Source organism: Melanerpes formicivorus, unplaced genomic scaffold (assembly GCF_026170545.1).
Source record: "Melanerpes formicivorus ecotype bairdi unplaced genomic scaffold, bMelFor1.0.p_v2 SCAF_137, whole genome shotgun sequence".
NCBI lineage: Eukaryota > Metazoa > Chordata > Aves > Piciformes > Picidae > Melanerpes > Melanerpes formicivorus.
In genome coordinates this window covers 39,263-55,417 of record NW_027142489.1, presented here as the reverse complement: position 1 = coordinate 55,417, position 16,155 = coordinate 39,263, and the positions used below count along the sequence as shown (strand labels likewise).

Below are 16,155 nucleotides of genomic sequence, written 5' to 3'. Positions count from 1 at the left end.
CATCAACCCCACGTCCCCCCATCGGCCCCCCAGCCGCTGCTGCCCACCCTGCCCCGGGGGGAAGGCAGCCCCCAGTTCAGTTCCTTGGTGGGGAGCCAGGGGGGGGTACCTCTTTGGTGCCACTATCTGGGCGAGCAGATCCCCTCCAGCTCCCCTCCTCTCCCCCCGAGAGGCGTTCGTCCCCCCAAGACCCTGTCCCCCACTCCCTAGTGAAGGGGTACAGGGGCTCTCCTGGTGGGTGGGCGAGGGCTTTGGGTCCTGAAGTTCACACCCCAAGCTAGCCCTTCCTTCACCCGTGGCATAGACCCCCAACCCCCCCAATGAAATGCCCCCCCCCGCCCCCCCATTTGGTTTGCTGTGAGCTTCCCTCTCGGTGTGACTCCGACCCACGGCTCCTGTGGCTACCTGCTGTGACCTCCCCCTTTCCCTCCTAGCTGCTATATAAACACCTGCACAGAACACAGAGAAGGGTTTGTCTGCTCTGACCTTCTTTGGGGCTCCCTCCCTCCCCCCCCCCAAGCCCTGCTCCCCCCCCCCCGGAGGCGGTTTGAGTGGTGCCCTCCTTTGGTTTGGGTCGGGTTGGGTTGGTTGCTTGGTTGTTTCTCTTTCCTTGCCCCTGCTGGTTTGTCCTTTGGATTTTCAGGTGGTTGCTTGGTGGTTGTTGGCTTTTCCTTGCTTTGTGGGGGGGGTGGTTCCCCCTCTCCCCCCTCCTCTTCCTCCCCTTCCTGGTGTTCAGAGCAGGATTTAACCCTCCCTCCTGCCACGAGGGCAGCCTGGGCTTGGCACGGTTGGCAGGCAGGGGGCTGCCACCTGTCAGCTGGATTTAACTAACCTGTTGCTGTAGAGAGGATTTAATGTGTTGGAGAAAACAAGCAAACAAACAAACAAAGCCAAAAGGCCAAAACAGAACAACAACAACAACAACAAACTAATAAAGATGTAAAGAACCTGCTCTGCTCTCCTCGACATGCTGCAAGCAGATCCCCCACCTCCAGTCCTGCCTTCCAGCTCTGGAAGGAGCACACGGAGCTGCTGGAGTGAGGCCACAGAGGTCAGCCAAGGGCTGTCTGGAGGAGGGTTGAAGATCTTCAGGTAGCCCCTCAGCAAAAGAAATAAGGAGGAGGGGGGAGGAAAAGGGTAGGGCTCTTTAGCCCAGGTTAGGGTCTAACGAGCCCTGGGGAGCCTATAGAGCCCTATAGAGCCCTGTGGATCTCTGCAGAGCCACAGAAAGCCCTGGGGAGCCCTAGGCAGCCTATAGAGCCCTGGGGAACCCTATAGAGCCCTATGGATCTCTGCAGAGCCACATAAAGCCCTGGGGAGCCCTGGGGAGCCTATAGAGCCCTAGGGAACCCTGGGGAGCCCTATAGAGCCCTATGGATCACTGCAGAGCCATATAAAGCCCTGGGGAGCCCTGGGGAGCCCTGTGGAGCCTATAGAGCCCTGGGGAACCCTGGGGAGCCCTATAGAGCCCTATGGATCTCTGCAGAGCCATATAGAGCCCTGTGGAGCCCTAGGGAGCCCTGGGGAGCCCTATAGAGCCCTATGGATCACTGCAGAGCCATATAAAGCCCTGGGGAGCCCTGGGGAGCCTTGGGGAGCCTATAGAGCCCTGGGGAACCCTGGGGAGCCCTATAGAGCCCTATGGATCTCTGCAGAGCCATATAAAGCCCTGGGGAGCCCTAGGGAGCCCTGGGGAGCCCTATAGAGCCCCGTGGATCTCTGCAGAGCCATATAAAGCCCTGGGGAGCCCTGGGGAGCCTATAGAGCCCTGGGGAGCCCTGTAGAGCCCTATGGATCACTGCAGAGCCATATAAAGCCCTGTGGAGCCCTATGGGGCCCTGTGGAGCCTGTGGAATGCCATGGAGCCCTATAGAGCCTAAACAGCCCAACAGTGCTACAGGCTGGGGGCAGAGTGGCTGAGAGCAGCCAGGCAGAGAGGGACCTGGGGGGAGTGGTGGAGAGCAGCTGAACAGGAGCCAGCAGTGTGCCCAAGGGGCCAAGAGGGCCAAGGGCATCCTGGCCTGCAGCAGGAGCAGTGTGGCCAGCAGGAGCAGGGAGCTCATCCTGCCCTGTGCTCAGCACTGCTCAGGCCACCCCTTGAGTCCTGTGTCCAGCTCTGGGCTCCTCAGGTTAGGAAAGAGGTTGAGCTGCTGGAAGGTGTCCAGAGAAGGGCAAGAAAGCTGGGGAGGGGTCTGGGGCACAGCCCTGTGAGGAGAGGCTGAGGGAGCTGGGGTTGCTTAGCCTGGAGAGGAGGAGGCTCAGGGGAGACCTTCTTGCTCTCTGCAACTCCCTGCAGGGAGGTTGGAGCCAGGTGGGGGTTGGGCTCTTCTCCCAGGCAGCCAGCACCAGAACAAGAGGACACAGTCTCAAGCTGTGCCAGGGGAGGTTTAGGCTGGAGGTGAGGAGAAAGTTCTTCCCAGAGAGAGTTGTTGGCCCTTGGGATGTGCTGCCCAGGGAGGTGGTGGAGTCCCCATCCCTGGAGGTGTTCAGGAGGGGATTGGATGTGGCACTTGGTGCCATGGTCTGGTCATGAGGTCTGTGGTGCCAGCTTGGACTCGATGATCTTTGAGGTCTCTTCCAGCGTTGGTGATTCTGTGGCACTGTGGAACAGGCACCTGCTGGTCCTGTGCTCTGGTGCTGCTCTGCTGCCAGGGCAGTGATGTCAGCTGCTGGTTCCAGGTCCCAGCAATGTTCAAGGCAGACAGGCACTGCAGCCTCTTGCCCCCTGCCAGGGACTGCCAGGGCTGTGCAAGAGCTGGAGAGGCCAAAGCTGCCCACACCAAAAGTAGCTTCAGTGCTTTGAGCAAGCTCCTGTGAAAGTCAGCTCTTCCTCTTCCCTTGGAGGAGTTGGGAGCAGCTTGTGCCAGGCATCTGGAATGGACATTGAGGCTGTCCTGCCTGTCCTGCCTGCCCTGCCATCAAGCACCATGGACAGAGTCAGGCTCCAGCTTCTTGCTGCCCAGCCTTTAGCTCTTGCCCCAAGACCCTCTCTGGGGCTGCTCTTCTCCCCCAGGGCTCTCAGCCTTTGCTCCTCACGGAGGGCCTGGAACAGCTCTGCTGGGAGGAGAGGCTGAGAGCCCTGGGGGTGTTTGGCCTGGAGAGCAGAAGGCTGAGAGGAGATCTGATCAAGGTCTGTGAATATCTGAGGGCTGGGGGGCAGGGTGGAGGTGCCAGGCTCTGTGGGGTAGTGCCCAGGGCCAGGCCAAGGGGCAGAGGGCACAGACTGGCAGCCAGGAGGTTGCAGCTGAGCAGGAGGAGAAAGTTGTTTGGGGTGAGGCTGCTGGAGGCCTGGAGCAGGCTGCCCAGGGGGGTTGTGGAGCCTCCTGGTGTGGAGAGCTTCCAACTCCCCCCTGGATGTGTTCCTGGGTGCTCTGCCCTGGGTGCCCTGCTCTGGCAGGGGGCTTGAGCTGGATGACCTCCAGAGCTGCCTTCCAAGCCCTGCCCTGCTGTGACTCTGCCACCATCCCCATCCCCTGCTGGGCTCCCCTGCCTGCCCTCTCCAGCAGCTCATCCCCAGTGGGAAGCCCAAGCCCCCAGCCCCAGTGGTGGCCCAGGAGGTGCCATACCTGTGGCCTGCTGCAGGCAGCAGGTGAGGAGGAGGCCAAGCAGCAGCAGAGTCCTTGCAGGGAGCATGGTGGCCGTGACAGGGCTCTTCCTCCCTTCCTCTGCCTCCTGCCTGTGGCTCTGGGTCTACCCCAGGCCATCCTTTGTCCCCCCATGCCTTCCACTCCCAGCAGCCTCCCAGGCACTCCAGAGGTGTTCTCAGAAGCCTCCTTCCCAGGGGCTGGGGATTTCTGGGCAGGCTGCTGGCAGGGGGTGGGGGGGAGGGCAGGTCCTGTGGTGGGTGGGAGAGCCCCAGGCACGGAGCAGCCACTTCTGCTTTCTGCAGAAGAGCTCCAGAGGCTGCTGGGGGGCTTGGGAGGAACTGAAATGTACCCTTGGAAGAGGATCAGAAACTGCCTGCTGGGGAGGGCAGAGCTCAGCCCTCAGGCTGCAGAGGGATGGGGAAAGGGAGAGGGATGAGGAGGGGGTGAGGACAAGAGCAGGGATGAAGAAAGGGGAGGGGAGGGGATGGGCTGGGCTAGAATGCTGTCTGGCAGCAAAAGCCACACTGCAGCAAAGCAGGAGGGACCCCCCCCAGAGCAGCAGGGGCAGAGGTGCTTTGGCTGGGTGGTTTTTGGAGGGGAAGAGATGAGGCTGCAGAAGAGGAGTATCGTAGTATCATAGTATCATAGTATCATAGTATCAGTGAGGGTTGGAAGGGACCACAAGGATCAGCCAGTTCCAACCCCCCTGCCATGGGCAGGGACACCCCACACTGCATCAGGCTGCCCACAGCCTCAGCCAGCCTGGGCTTAAACACCTCCAGGGACAGGGCCCCAACCACCTCCCTGGACAACCCATTCCAGGGCTTCACCACTCTCATGGGGAAGAACTTCCTCCTCCCCTCCAGCCTCAATCTCCCCACCTCCAGCTTCATTCCATTCCCCCTAGTCCTATCACTGCCTGAGATCCTGAGCAGTCCCTCCCCAGCCTTCTTGGAGCCCCCTGCAGACCCTGGAAGGCCACAATGAGGTCACCTCGGAGCCTTCTCTTCTCCAGACTGAACAGCCCCAACTCCTTCAGTCTGTCCTCACAGGAGAGGTGCTCCAGCCCTCTGCTCATCCTCCTGGCCCTGCTCTGGACACCTTCCAGCACCTCCACATCCCTCTTGCAATAGGGGCTCCAGAACTGGAGGCAGGACTCCAGCTGGGGTCTCCCCAGAGCTGAGCAGAGGGGGAGAATCACCTCCCTTGCCCTGCTGGCCACACTTCTCCTGCTGCAGCCCAGGCTCTGATTGGCTTTGTGGGCTGCAAGTGCACACTGAGAGCTCCTGGTGAGCTTCTCCTCCCCCAGCACCCCCAAGGCTCTCTCCTCAGGGCTGCTTTCCAGCCAGTCCCTGCCCAGCCTGCATTTGTGCCTGGGGTTGCCTCCACCCAGCTGCAGGACCCTGTCCTTGCTCTTGTTGAACCTCCTGAGGTTGGCTTGTGCCCACCTCTCCAGCCTGCCCAGCTCCCTCTGGATGGATCCCTTCCCTCCAGCCTGTCTGCTGCACCACACAGCTTGGTGTCAGCAGCAACCCTGCTGAGGGTGCACTCAGTGCCACTGTCCATGGCACCCACAGAGATGTTGAGCAAGCCTGGTCCCAGGACTGATCCCTGAGGGACTCTGCTTGTCCCTGGCCTCCCCTGGGACGTGGCTGAGGAGAGCCCAGGCCTGAGCCCAAGCCTTGCCTCTGTCTCCCATGGCAGTGGTGAGACTGAAAGGACTCAGAGAGTTGGAGGCTTGAGGTCAGCAGTGCCTGGAGGGGGCAATCCTGCAGGCAGCTGGGGCAAACCCTGGCACCACCTCAAGAGCCTCATCCCAGCCCCCCGAGGGGGCCTGAGGCCAGGTGGCAGAGCCTCTGGTGGCAGCACCACGCAGCACTGCTGGGTGCCAGGCTGCCAGGGAGAGCTCTGCCCCCCAGGGAGGAGAGAGGCAGAGGCAGCCTGCAAGGAGGGGCTGAGGAGGTGGCAGGGAGCCCTGTGGGGTGATGCTGCTGATGTGTGGGAGCAGAGGAGGGGTCCTGGCTGTGGCCTGGGGGTGAGGCAAGCCCTGGGGGGGGCTTTTTGGAGGAGAAAGGTGGAAGCAGTCTTCCTGGCAGAGCATCTCTCCTGCCTGCATTGCTTCTCTTCAGGGGAAAGGAGAAGGAAAGGCTGTGAGGAAGAAGTTGTTGGGCAGGAGGGTGGTGAGAGCCTGGCCCAGGCTGCCCAGGGAGGTGGTGGAAGCCTCCTGCTGATGCCTGGAGGTGTTTGCAGCCAGGCTGGAGGTGGCTGTGAGCAACCTGCTGTGGTGTGAGGTGTCCCTGCCCATGGCAGGGTCTTGGAGCTGGCTGAGCCCTGGGGTCCCTTCCAGCCCTGCCAGCTCTGGGGCTCTGTGACTCTGAGGGTTCTCAGCCCCTGGGCCTCAGCTGGGTGATGATGGCTCTGTGCTGACAGGTCTCAGCCAGGAGCTGAGGCAGAGGAAGGTGGATGAAGGACCATGGTGGAGGTGAGGCCCTGCCACCAGCTCCTCCTTGGCCAGCTCTGGGCTCCCTGGCATGCTGCAGTCACCTCCTGCACAGTGCCAGGCTGGAGTTCCCCTCCCCAGCCAGCTGGAGACCTGGGCTCTGGGCTGCAGCCAAGCCTGAGCTGGCAGGAGAGGGCACCAAGGCCAAGCACGGTCTGGAGGCTGCTGCAGAGTAAAGGCAGCAGCTGCAAACAGCTGCTCAGGGTGAAGCTGCTCCTCAGAGACCTCCCCCTGCCTCCTGGTGCCCCTGAGGTTCCAAGGGCCACAGCACCTCAGGGCCAACCTCCAGCTCTGGGGGGGTTTGCCCCTGCTGTGAGAGCACCTGGAGGTGGTGGGGCTGCAGTCCCAGCCCCAGGAGCTGAGGGGGGTTGTGGCTCAGGGGCAGGAGGACAGCAGCCAGGGAAGGCTCTTTGTGGGGGCTGTGGTTGCTTGGGTTTCCTTTCCAGCCTTTATTGGGTGTCTGGGAGAGAGAGGAAGGAAGTAGGAGGATGTTCAGGGTTCACAGCACCCAGCAGGGTGGGGGCTGGATGGGACCTCTGGAGCTCACCCAGCCCAAGCCCCCTGCCCCAGCAGGGCACCCACAGCACAATGCCCAGGGGCACAGTGCCATGGGGGGGTTAGAACCTCTCCAGACAAGGAGACTCCACAACCTCTCTGGGCAGCCTGATGCATGCCTCCAGCAGCCTCACACCAAACAACTTTCTCCTCCTGCTCAGCTGCAACCTCCTGGATGCCAGTCTGTGACCTCTGCCCCTTGCCCTGGCCCTGGGCACCACTGACCAGAGCCTGGCCTCAGCCTCTTGCCCCCTGCAGCCCAGCTCAGCCCAGCCCAACCCTGCCCAGCACAGCACAGCTCAGCCCAGCCCAGCCCAGCCCAACCCTGCCCAGCCCAGCTCAGCCCAGCCCAACCCTGCCCAGCCCTGCTCAGCCCAACCCTGCCCAGCCCTGCTCAGCCCAACCCTGCCCAGCCCAACCCAGCCCAGCTCATCCCAGCCCAACCCTGCCCAGCCCAGCCCAGCCCAGCCCAGCCCAACCCTGCCCAGCCCAGCCCAGCCCAGCCCAACCCAGCCCAGCCCAACCCAGCCCAGCCCAGCCCAGCCCAGCCCAGCCCAACCCAGCCCAGCCCAACCCAGCCCAACCCAACCCAGCCCAGCCCAGCCCAGCCCTGCCCAGCCCAGCCCAGCCCAGCCCAACCCTGCCCAGCCCAGCCCAGCCCAGCCCAGCCCAGCCCAGCCCAGCCCAACCCTGCCCAGCCCAGCCCAGCCCAGCCCAACCCTGCCCAGCCCAGCCCAGCCCAGCCCAGCCCAGCCCAACCCTGCCCAGCCCAGCCCAGCCCAGCCCAGCCCAGCCCAACCCAGCCCAGCCCAACCCAGCCCAACCCAACCCAGCTCATCCCAGCCCAACCCTGCCCAGCCCAGCCCAGCCCAACCCTGCCCAGCCCAGCCCAGCCCAACCCTGCCCAGCCCAACCCAGCCCAGCCCAGCCCAGCCCAGCCCAGCCCAACCCTGCCCAGCCCAGCCCAGCCCAACCCTGCCCAGCCCAACCCTGCCCAGCCCAGCCCAGCCCAGCCCAGCCCTGCCCAGCCCAGCCCAGCCCAGCCCAGCCCAGCCCAACCCTGCCCAGCCCAACCCAGCCCAGCCCAACCCTGCCCAGCCCAGCCCAGCCCAGCCCAACCCTGCCCAGCCCAGCCCAACCCTGCCCAGCCCAGCTCAGCCCAGCACAGCCCAGCCCAGCCCTACCCTGCCCAGCCCAGCCCAGCCCTGCCCAGCCCAGCCCTGCCCAGCCCTGCCCAGCCCAGCTCAGCCCAACCCTGCCCAGCCCTGCCCAGCCCAGCCCAGCCCAGCCCTGCACAGCCCTGCACAGCCCAGCCCAGCCCTGCACAGCCCTGCACAGCCCAGCTCAGCCCAACCCTGCCCAGCCCAGCTCAGCCCAGCCCAACCCTGCCCAGCCCAGCTCAGCCCTGCCCAGCCCAGCTCAGCCCAGCACAGCCCAGCCCAGCCCAACCCAGCACAGCCCAGTCCAGCTCAGCCCAACCCTGCCCAGCTCAGTGCAGCCCAGCCCAGCCCAGTCCAGTCCAGCCCAGCACAGCTCAGCCCAACCCAGCCCAGCTCAGCCCAACCCTGCCCAGCCCAGCTCAGCCCAGCTCAGCCCAGCCCAGCCCAGCACAGCCCAGCACAGCCCAGCACAGCACAGCTCAGCCCAGCCCAGCCCAGCACAGCACAGCACAGCCCAGCACAGCCCAGCACAGCCCAGCTCAGCCCAGCACAGCACAGCACAGCACAGCACAGCACAGCACAGCACAGCACAGCTCAGCCCAGCCCAGCCCAGCCCAGCCCAACCCTGCCCAGCCCAGCCCAGCCCAGCCCAACCCTGCCCAGCCCAGCTCAGCCCAGCCCAACCCTGCCCAGCCCTGCTCAGCCCAACCCTGCCCAGCCCAGCACAGCACAGCACAGCCCAGCACAGCACAGCTCAGCCCAGCCCAGCCCAGCCCAGCACAGCACAGCCCAGCACAGCCCAGCACAGCCCAGCTCAGCCCAGCCCAGCCCAGCACAGCACAGCACAGCACAGCACAGCTCAGCCCAGCCCAGCCCAGCCCAGCACAGCACAGCACAGCCCAGCACAGCACAGCTCAGCCCAGCCCAGCACAGCACAGCCCAGCACAGCCCAGCACAGCCCAGCTCAGCCCAGCCCAGCCCAGCACAGCACAGCACAGCACAGCTCAGCCCAGCCCAGCCCAGCCCAGCCCAGCCCAGCCCAGCCCTGCCCAGCCCAGCTCAGCCCAGCCCAACCCTGCCCAGCCCAGCCCAGCCCAGCCCAACCCAGCACAGCCCAGTCCAGCTCAGCCCAACCCTGCCCAGCTCAGTGCAGCCCAGCCCAGCCCAGTCCAGTCCAGCCCAGCACAGCCCAGCACAGCCCAGCTCAGCTCAGCCCAGCCCAGCACAGCACAGCACAGCACAGCTCAGCCCAGCCCAGCCCAGCCCAGCCCAGCCCAGCCCAGCCCTGCCCAGCCCAGCTCAGCCCAGCCCAACCCTGCCCAGCCCAGCCCAGCCCAGCCCAGCCCAACCCTGCCCAGCCCAGCCCAGCCCAGCCCAACCCTGCCCAGCCCAGCCCAGCCCAGCCCAACCCTGCCCAGCCCAGCTCAGCCCAGCCCAACCCTGCCCAGCCCTGCTCAGCCCAACCCTGCCCAGCCCTGCTCAGCCCAACCCTGCCCAGCCCAGCTCAGCCCAGCTCAGCCCAGCCCAGCCCAGCACAGCACAGCACAGCACAGCCCAGCCCAACCCTGCCCAGCCCTGCTCAGCCCAACCCTGCCCAGCCCAACCCTGCCCAGCCCTGCTCAGCCCAACCCTGCCCAGCCCAGCCCAGCCCTGCCCAGCCCAGCCCAGCCCAACCCTGCCCAGCCCAACCCAGCCCAGCCCAACCCTGCCCAGCCCAGCCCAGCCCTGCCCAGCCCAGCCCAGCCCAACCCTGCCCAGCCCAACCCAGCCCAGCCCAACCCTGCCCAGCCCAGCCCAGCCCAGCCCAACCCAGCCCAGCCCAGCCCAGCCCTGCCCTGCCCAGCCCAGCCCAGCTCAGCTCAGCCCAGCTCAGCTCAGCCCAGCTCAGCGCAGCCCAGCCCAGCCCAGCTCAGCCCAGCCCAGCTCAGCTCAGCCCTGCCCAGCCCAGCCCAGCGCAGCCCAGCCCAGCCCAGCCCAGCCCAGCGCAGCCCAGCCAAGCCCAGCCCAGCCCAGCCCAGCTCAGCCCAGCCCAGCCCAGCTCAGCCCAGCCCAGCTCAGCTCAGCCCAGCTCAGCGCAGCCCAACCCAGCCCAGCCCAGCCCAGCCCAGCCCAGCCCAGCCCAGCCCTGCCCAGCCCAGCCCCCCAGCCGGCAGCAGCAGCAGCCCCTGCGGTGGGGCCGGGAGAAGAAGGGCCAAGCCCCCAGGTTCAACACCGAGTGAGTTTTATTGGGTGGCAGTGCTCAGCAGGCAGCTCCCTGCGGGGCTGAGCTCCCGGCAGGGCTATGGTCCCGGCGGGGCTGAGCTCCGGGCGGGACTGATCTCCCGGTGGGGCTGAGCTCCAGGCAGGGCTGAGCTCCCGGCAGGGCTGAGCTCCCGGCAGGGCTGAGCTGCCGGCGGGGCTGCAGCAGCCGGTGCCAGGCTGCCCCGCGGGGCACAGGGCTCCAGGCAGCCGCTGCCAGCCCTCGGCAGCAGCAGCAGCAGCAGCAGCAGGGACCTGCGGCGGCCCCCGGGCAGGGAGGAGGGTTCGGGGCCGTCCCTCGCCTCGCCGGCAGGGCGCTGCGGAGCCCGGGGCAGGGCAGCCTGGCGCAAGCCAGGGGGCAGCGATCCCTCTCATTTCTTCTGGAGCTTCTCCGTTGCTCTCTTCACCCAGGGCTGCTCCGGGTCCGCGCAGACCTTGGTCCCATTCCTGGTCTCAAAGCTGCCGAGGGGAAAGGGGAAGCTTGGTGAGAGACGACCAAGCTGCAGCCCCACCCCCTCCCCCACCCCATCCTCCTCCTCTGCCCCTGCCCCTGGCTGCTTGCTCTCCTCCAGGCAGCTCAGCCTGCAGCCCTGAGCCTCCAAAGCCTTTGCAGAGGCTCCAGGAGCTGCGAGGGACCCCAGCCCTTAGCTCTGCCCCGCTGGAGCCGCCAGCCAGCCCCTGCTGGAGGCCACAGAAGGCCTGGGGTGGATGAAGTGAGCTCGGTGGGGGGCTGAGGAGGGAGCAGAGCGGTGGAGAACTCGGCAGGACTTACACAACAGCAGGGCTGTAGCACTCCTTGGGGGTCCTGTAGAAGCTCTTCAGCCTCTGCAGCTTCACAGGAGCCTGCAGGAACCTGAAGCAGCACTCCAGGGGCTCGTGAGGAGCTGCAGGAGGCACAGAGAGGCACTGAACAGAGAGGCCTCTGGAAAGGTGGCTGCAAGACCTTCCCCCTGGACCAGGGTGATGCCCAAAACAGCCCTCAGGAGCTCCCCTAAGGACCACCCCCACACACACACACCCCCAGGTGCCCTCCTGGCTTCCCAGGGCAGGAGGATGCCCCCAGGAAGGGCTGGGGTTGGAAGGGACCTCTCAAGGTCATCCTGTCCAACCTCCCCCCTGGGGACACTGCAGCCCCCAACCCACCTGACCCCCCCCAGGACAGCCCAGCTGAGCCTGGGCCTGCAGTGGTGGCCCCTGAGGTGCCTTTGCCTCGGGGTGAGGAGCACCATGAGCAGCAGGACCACCCTTGCAGCCCCCCTTCTGGGGGGAGGGGGGGGCATCTACCACCTCCCTGGGCACCCTGTGCCAGCATCCCACCACCCCCAGCAGACCACATCACTTCCTCAGCACCCAGCCCCTGCAGCTGGCTTTGCCCAGAGCCACCCCCAGCCCCAGGAGCAGCCCCTCCAGCACCCTGAGATGTGCCCCCCTGCTCCTCCTGCCGGGGGGCACCGTCCCTCTCTGCAGGGACAGGCCAGAGGGGTGGTCCCTGGGGGGCCCTTACCTGCATCAGAGCCTGGGGAGAGGGTGAGGAGCAGGGTGAGAAGCAGTGTGAGCAGCAGGGCTGTCCTTGAGGCCATCATGGGGGCTGCCTGGGGGGGGCTCTTCCTGCAGGCTGCTGCTCTGCCTCCGGAGCTGTGAAGCCTGGGCAGGGAGAGGCTCCCATTTATCCTCTGTCCCCCCCACCCCCTGCCCACGTTGGCCCTGTTCTGCAGAACTCTGAGCAGATTCAAGAGAAAGCTCAGGGGGATTCCCAGCCCTCCTGGGAGCCTGGGGCTCGGCCTCCCCCCGCCCTGGAGCCGGTACCTGGAAGGACTCAGCAGCCTCTTGGCCACTTCTGCATTTCGGCAAGGCAGGGTCCTGCAGCAGGGAAGCCTCAGGGGGCAGCAGGAAAGTGCAACCCTCCTCTGCAGAGGCCTGAAGGCCAGGGCTCCCAGCCCCTGGTGGGGGGGGAAAGGCAGAGCCCAGCTTCTCCCCCCTGCAGAGTCACTTTCCAGCCCTCCCAGCCAGGCTGCAGCTCCCTGGGGGTCGGCTTCCCACCCCCCTCCAGGCAGCAGCAAGCAGCAGCCTGCTGACCCCAGCTGCCAGCCAGGCAGCCCTCTGCGGCTCAGCAGCTGCCAGACGTCAGCCCCTGCCAGGAGCTGTGTCCCCTGCCCACCCCCAGGCTGCTCCTGTGGGGAGCTCCCAGCGGAGCCCTCCCCAGCAGCCCAGCCTCAGCCCCTTGGCCTCAGGGCAGGAGGCTGCAGCAGGCTGAAGGGAGGGCAAGGAAGTGTCGGTGCCCCAAGTCCTTCTCCCCCAGCTCCCTCCTGCCGCAGGCTGGAAGGCTCCCAGGCGGTGCAGGGCCCTGCAGAGAGGGGCTCAGGACCCCTGGGTGAGCCTGGGGGCAGCTGCTCCCCGTGGCACTCAGCTCCCTCTCCCTCACTTGGCCACCCAGACCCAGGCACAGACCTGGGACCGCCCCCCCACGAGGTCCAAGCCTTGCTGCAGCTCCCATGGCAGGTCTGGGGGAGGGGAGGCACAGCTGAGCTGCCTCAGGGACCCAGGGATGGTGTTGGGCTGGAAGGGAGCTCAGAGCTCAGCCAGCTCCAGCCCCCTGCCCTGCCCAGGGACCCCTCCCCCCAGCCCAGGCTGCTCAAGGCCTCATCCAGCCTGGTCCTCAGCACCTCCAGCCAGGGGGCAGCCACAGCCTCCCTGGGCAGCCTGGGCCAGAGCCTCCCCTGGGGACCCCCCGGCAGTGCTGCCTGGATGCTGGGGCAAGGCTTGGAAGTGCTGCAGATGGCTTGGGGGGCGCCCCCTGCTGGCCAGGTGGCTGCTGCTGGGCAGCAAGGCGGGGAGCTAGGAGAGGCTGCCTGGGGAGGCTGCTTGGAGAGGCTGCTTGAGGGCTGCTTAGGGAGCTGCTTGAGAACTCTCATCGGGAGCTGCTGCCTGCCTGTCTCCTTGCCTGCCTCCTGCCTGCCTGTGCCATACCTGTCCCCTGCCTGTCCCAGCCTGCTTGTCCCCTGCCTGTCCCTGCCTGCCTGTCCCTGCCTGCCTATCCCCTACCTGTCCCTGCCTGCCTGTCCCATACCTGTCCCCTGCCTGTCCCTGCCTGCCTATCCCCTACCTGTCCCAGCCTGCCTGTCCCATACCTGTCCCCTGCCTGTCCCAGCCTGCCTGTCCCCTGCCTGTCCCATACCTGTCCCATACCTGTCCCCTGCCTGTCCCTGCCTGCCTGTCCCATACCTGTCCCCTGCCTGTCCCATACCTGTCCCATACCTGTCCCCTGCCTGTCCCATACCTGTCCCATACCTGTCCCCTGCCTGTCCCTGCCTGCCTGTCCCATACCTGTCCCCTGCCTGTCCCAGCCTGCCTGTCCCCTGCCTGTCCCTGCCTGCCTGTCCCTGCCTGCCCTGGCTTGCTCCTGGCAGCGAGAGGGAAGCTGCAGCCGGGAGTGGGGAGGGCTGCTCCCGCCCCGTCTGTGCCTCTGCCGCTCGCCCCCCGCCGGCAGCTATTTGCCGGCTGCCAACCAAAGCCTCGGAGGCGCTTGGCTGCCTTTGAGCCTTGGATCCCTTCCCCCCCGGGCCTAAAGCTAAGCCCCACGCAAGGTCCATCAGGAGCTAAGCTCAGGCTCAGCCAGGCAGGGGACTTCTGGCCCGGTGACCACCGTCGGGCAGGGGCAGGACCTGCCCAGGGTCTGCCAGAGAATCAGCCAGGCTGGGAGAGAGCTCAGAGCTCAGCCAGCCCAACCTAGCACCAGCACCACCCAACCAACCCAACCCTGGCACTGAGAGCCTCATCCTGGCTCTTGCTGAGCACCCCCCAGGGCTGGGGACTCCACCACCTCCCTGGGCAGCACATCCCCAGGGCCAATCTCTCTGGCTGGGAAGAACTTTCTCCTCACCTCCAGCCTGAACCTCCCCTGGCACAGCTTGAGACTGTGTCCTCTTGTTCTGGTGCTGGGTGCCTGGGAGAAGAGCCCAACCCCCACCTGGCTCCAACCTCCCTGCAGGGAGTTGGAGAGAGCAAGAAGGTCTCCCCTGAGCCTCCTCTTCTCCAGGCTGAACACCCCCAGCTCCCTCAGCCTCCCTGGCAGTGCCAGCTGAGGAGAAGCCAGGCAGCAGCAGTGAGGCAGCTCAGGGTGTGCCAGCAGGCAGCTGAGGGACCAGGAGTCCACAGTGTCCCTCAGTGCCCCAGGGGCCCCAGGCTGGTGCCAGGGAGCTGAGCCCCTGGGGTTGGCTCCTTGGCACTGCCTGCCCCTGCCCTGGCAGAGAGAGGAAAGGGCAAAGGAAACCCAAGCACCAGAGCTGTTCCTGAGTGCCCCAGGGGGAAGCTCTCTGGCTTTGTGAGTGGGGGATTTGCCAGCTGTGGGTTTAGCTCTGCCCAAAGGCTGCTGAAGATAACTCCCAGCTGGGGAGCAGAACCTTTGTGAGTCACAGAGCCCCAGAGCTGGCAGGGCTGGCAGGGAGCTCAAGGCTCAGCCAGCTCCAAGCCCCTGCCATGGGCAGGGACACCTCACCCCACAGCAGCAAGCTCTGCCTGGCACAGGGCTGGCAGGGGGGCTCCCAGGATGGGGAGGAGGAGATGCTGGCAGGGGGGCTCCCAGGGTGGGGAGGGGGAGATGCTGGCATGGGGGCTCCCAGGATGAGGAGCAGGAGATGCTGGCAGGGGGGCTCCCAGGGTGGGAAGCAGGAGATGCTGTCAGGGGGGCTCCCAGGAAGGGGAGCAGGAGATGCTGGCCCCTGGCTCTCTTGCCTCTCCCAGCTGCCCACTGTGGCTGGGCACTGACTCCTGGAGCTTTTTGCCTTTGCCACCTCTCCTCCCTTCCCTTCCTGCAGGAGGGAAAGGCACAGGAGGGCAGCCCATGCCCTGCCTGGGGGGGTGGGAGAGGTCCCAGCTCAGCCCTGGGCCCCCTGCTCCTTGCAGAGCAGTCTGGGGGCTGAATGTTTGAGTCCTGGGGGCTGAATGTTTGTCCCCTGGGGGCTGCTGGTCCTCATAGGGCTGTGCCCCAGACCCCTCCCCAGCTTTGTTGCCCTTCTCTGGACACCTTCCAGCAGCTCAACCTCTTTCCTAACCTGAGGAGCCCAGAGCTGGACACAGAACTCAAGGGGTGGCCTGAGCAGTGCTGAGCACAGGGCAGGATGAGCTCCCTGCTCCTGCTGGCCACACTGCTCCTGCTGCAGGCCAGGATGCCCTTGGCCTTCTTGGCCCCCTGGGCACACTGCTGCCTCCTGTTCAGGCAGCTGTCAACCAGCACCCCCAGCTCCCTCTCTGCCTGGCTGCTCTCAGCCACTCTGCCCCCAGCCTGTAGCACTGCCTGGGGTTGCTGTGGCCAAAGTGCAGCCCCTGGCACTTGGATGTGTTCAATCTCCTGCCCTTGGCCTCTGCCCATCTGCCCAGCCTGGCAAGGTCCCTCTGCAGAGCTCTCCTCCCCTCTCACAGCTCAACTCCTGCCCCCAGCTTGCTGTCAGCTGCAAACTCACTGCTGCTGGACTCCATCCCCTCCTCCAGATCATCAATGAGGATATTGATCAGGCTGGGGCCCAGCACTGCTCCCTGGGGCACACCACTGGTGCCTGGCTGCCAGCTGGCTGTGGCACCATTCACCACCACTCTCTGGGCTCAGCCTCCAGCCACTTCCTCACCCAGCTCAGAGTGCTGCTGTCCCAGCCAGGGGCTGACAGCTTGGCCAGGAGCTTGCTGGGGGGGATGGTGGCAAAGGCCTTGCTGCAGCCCAGGCAGACCACATCCACAGCCTGCCCCACAGCCCCCAGGCAGTGCCCTGGGCATGGAAGGAGCTCAGGTTGCTCAGGCAGGACCTGCCCTTCCTAACCCCTTGCTGGCTGGGCCTGAGCCCTTGGGGCAGGAGTGCAGGGGGTGCCCCCAGGATGCATAACCTTGCCTGGCACTGAGCTCAGGCTGCCAGGCCTGGAGCTGGCAGGTTCCTCCTCCCAGCCCTGCTTGTGGGTGGGCATCACCTTGGCAGCTGCCAGGCCTCTGGGACCTCTCCAGTGAGCCAGAGCTGGTGGTCAGTGATGGAGAGCAGCTTGGAGCTCAGCTGCCAGCTCTCTCAGCACCCTAGGGTGGATCCCATCCAGGCCCATGGACTTGTGGGGACCCAAGCAGCTCAGCAAGTCCT

The 16,155-nt window shown here is 65.9% G+C and overlaps 1 protein-coding gene across 1 annotated transcript; it reads right to left on the bottom strand.

Annotated features, from left to right (window-relative positions):
* Positions 1-10,006: 10,006 nt before the first annotated feature.
* Positions 10,007-11,884, bottom strand: LOC137456778 (C-C motif chemokine 13-like). Its single transcript, XM_068168393.1, has 4 exons — positions 11,847-11,884; positions 11,545-11,684; positions 10,813-10,924; positions 10,007-10,499 (listed from the first exon to the last, which is right to left on the bottom strand). Exons 2-4 carry the CDS (start codon positions 11,621-11,623, stop codon positions 10,412-10,414), a joined length of 279 nt encoding a protein of 92 aa, XP_068024494.1. The 5' UTR covers positions 11,624-11,684; positions 11,847-11,884; the 3' UTR covers positions 10,007-10,411.
* Positions 11,885-16,155: the final 4,271 nt, after the last annotated feature.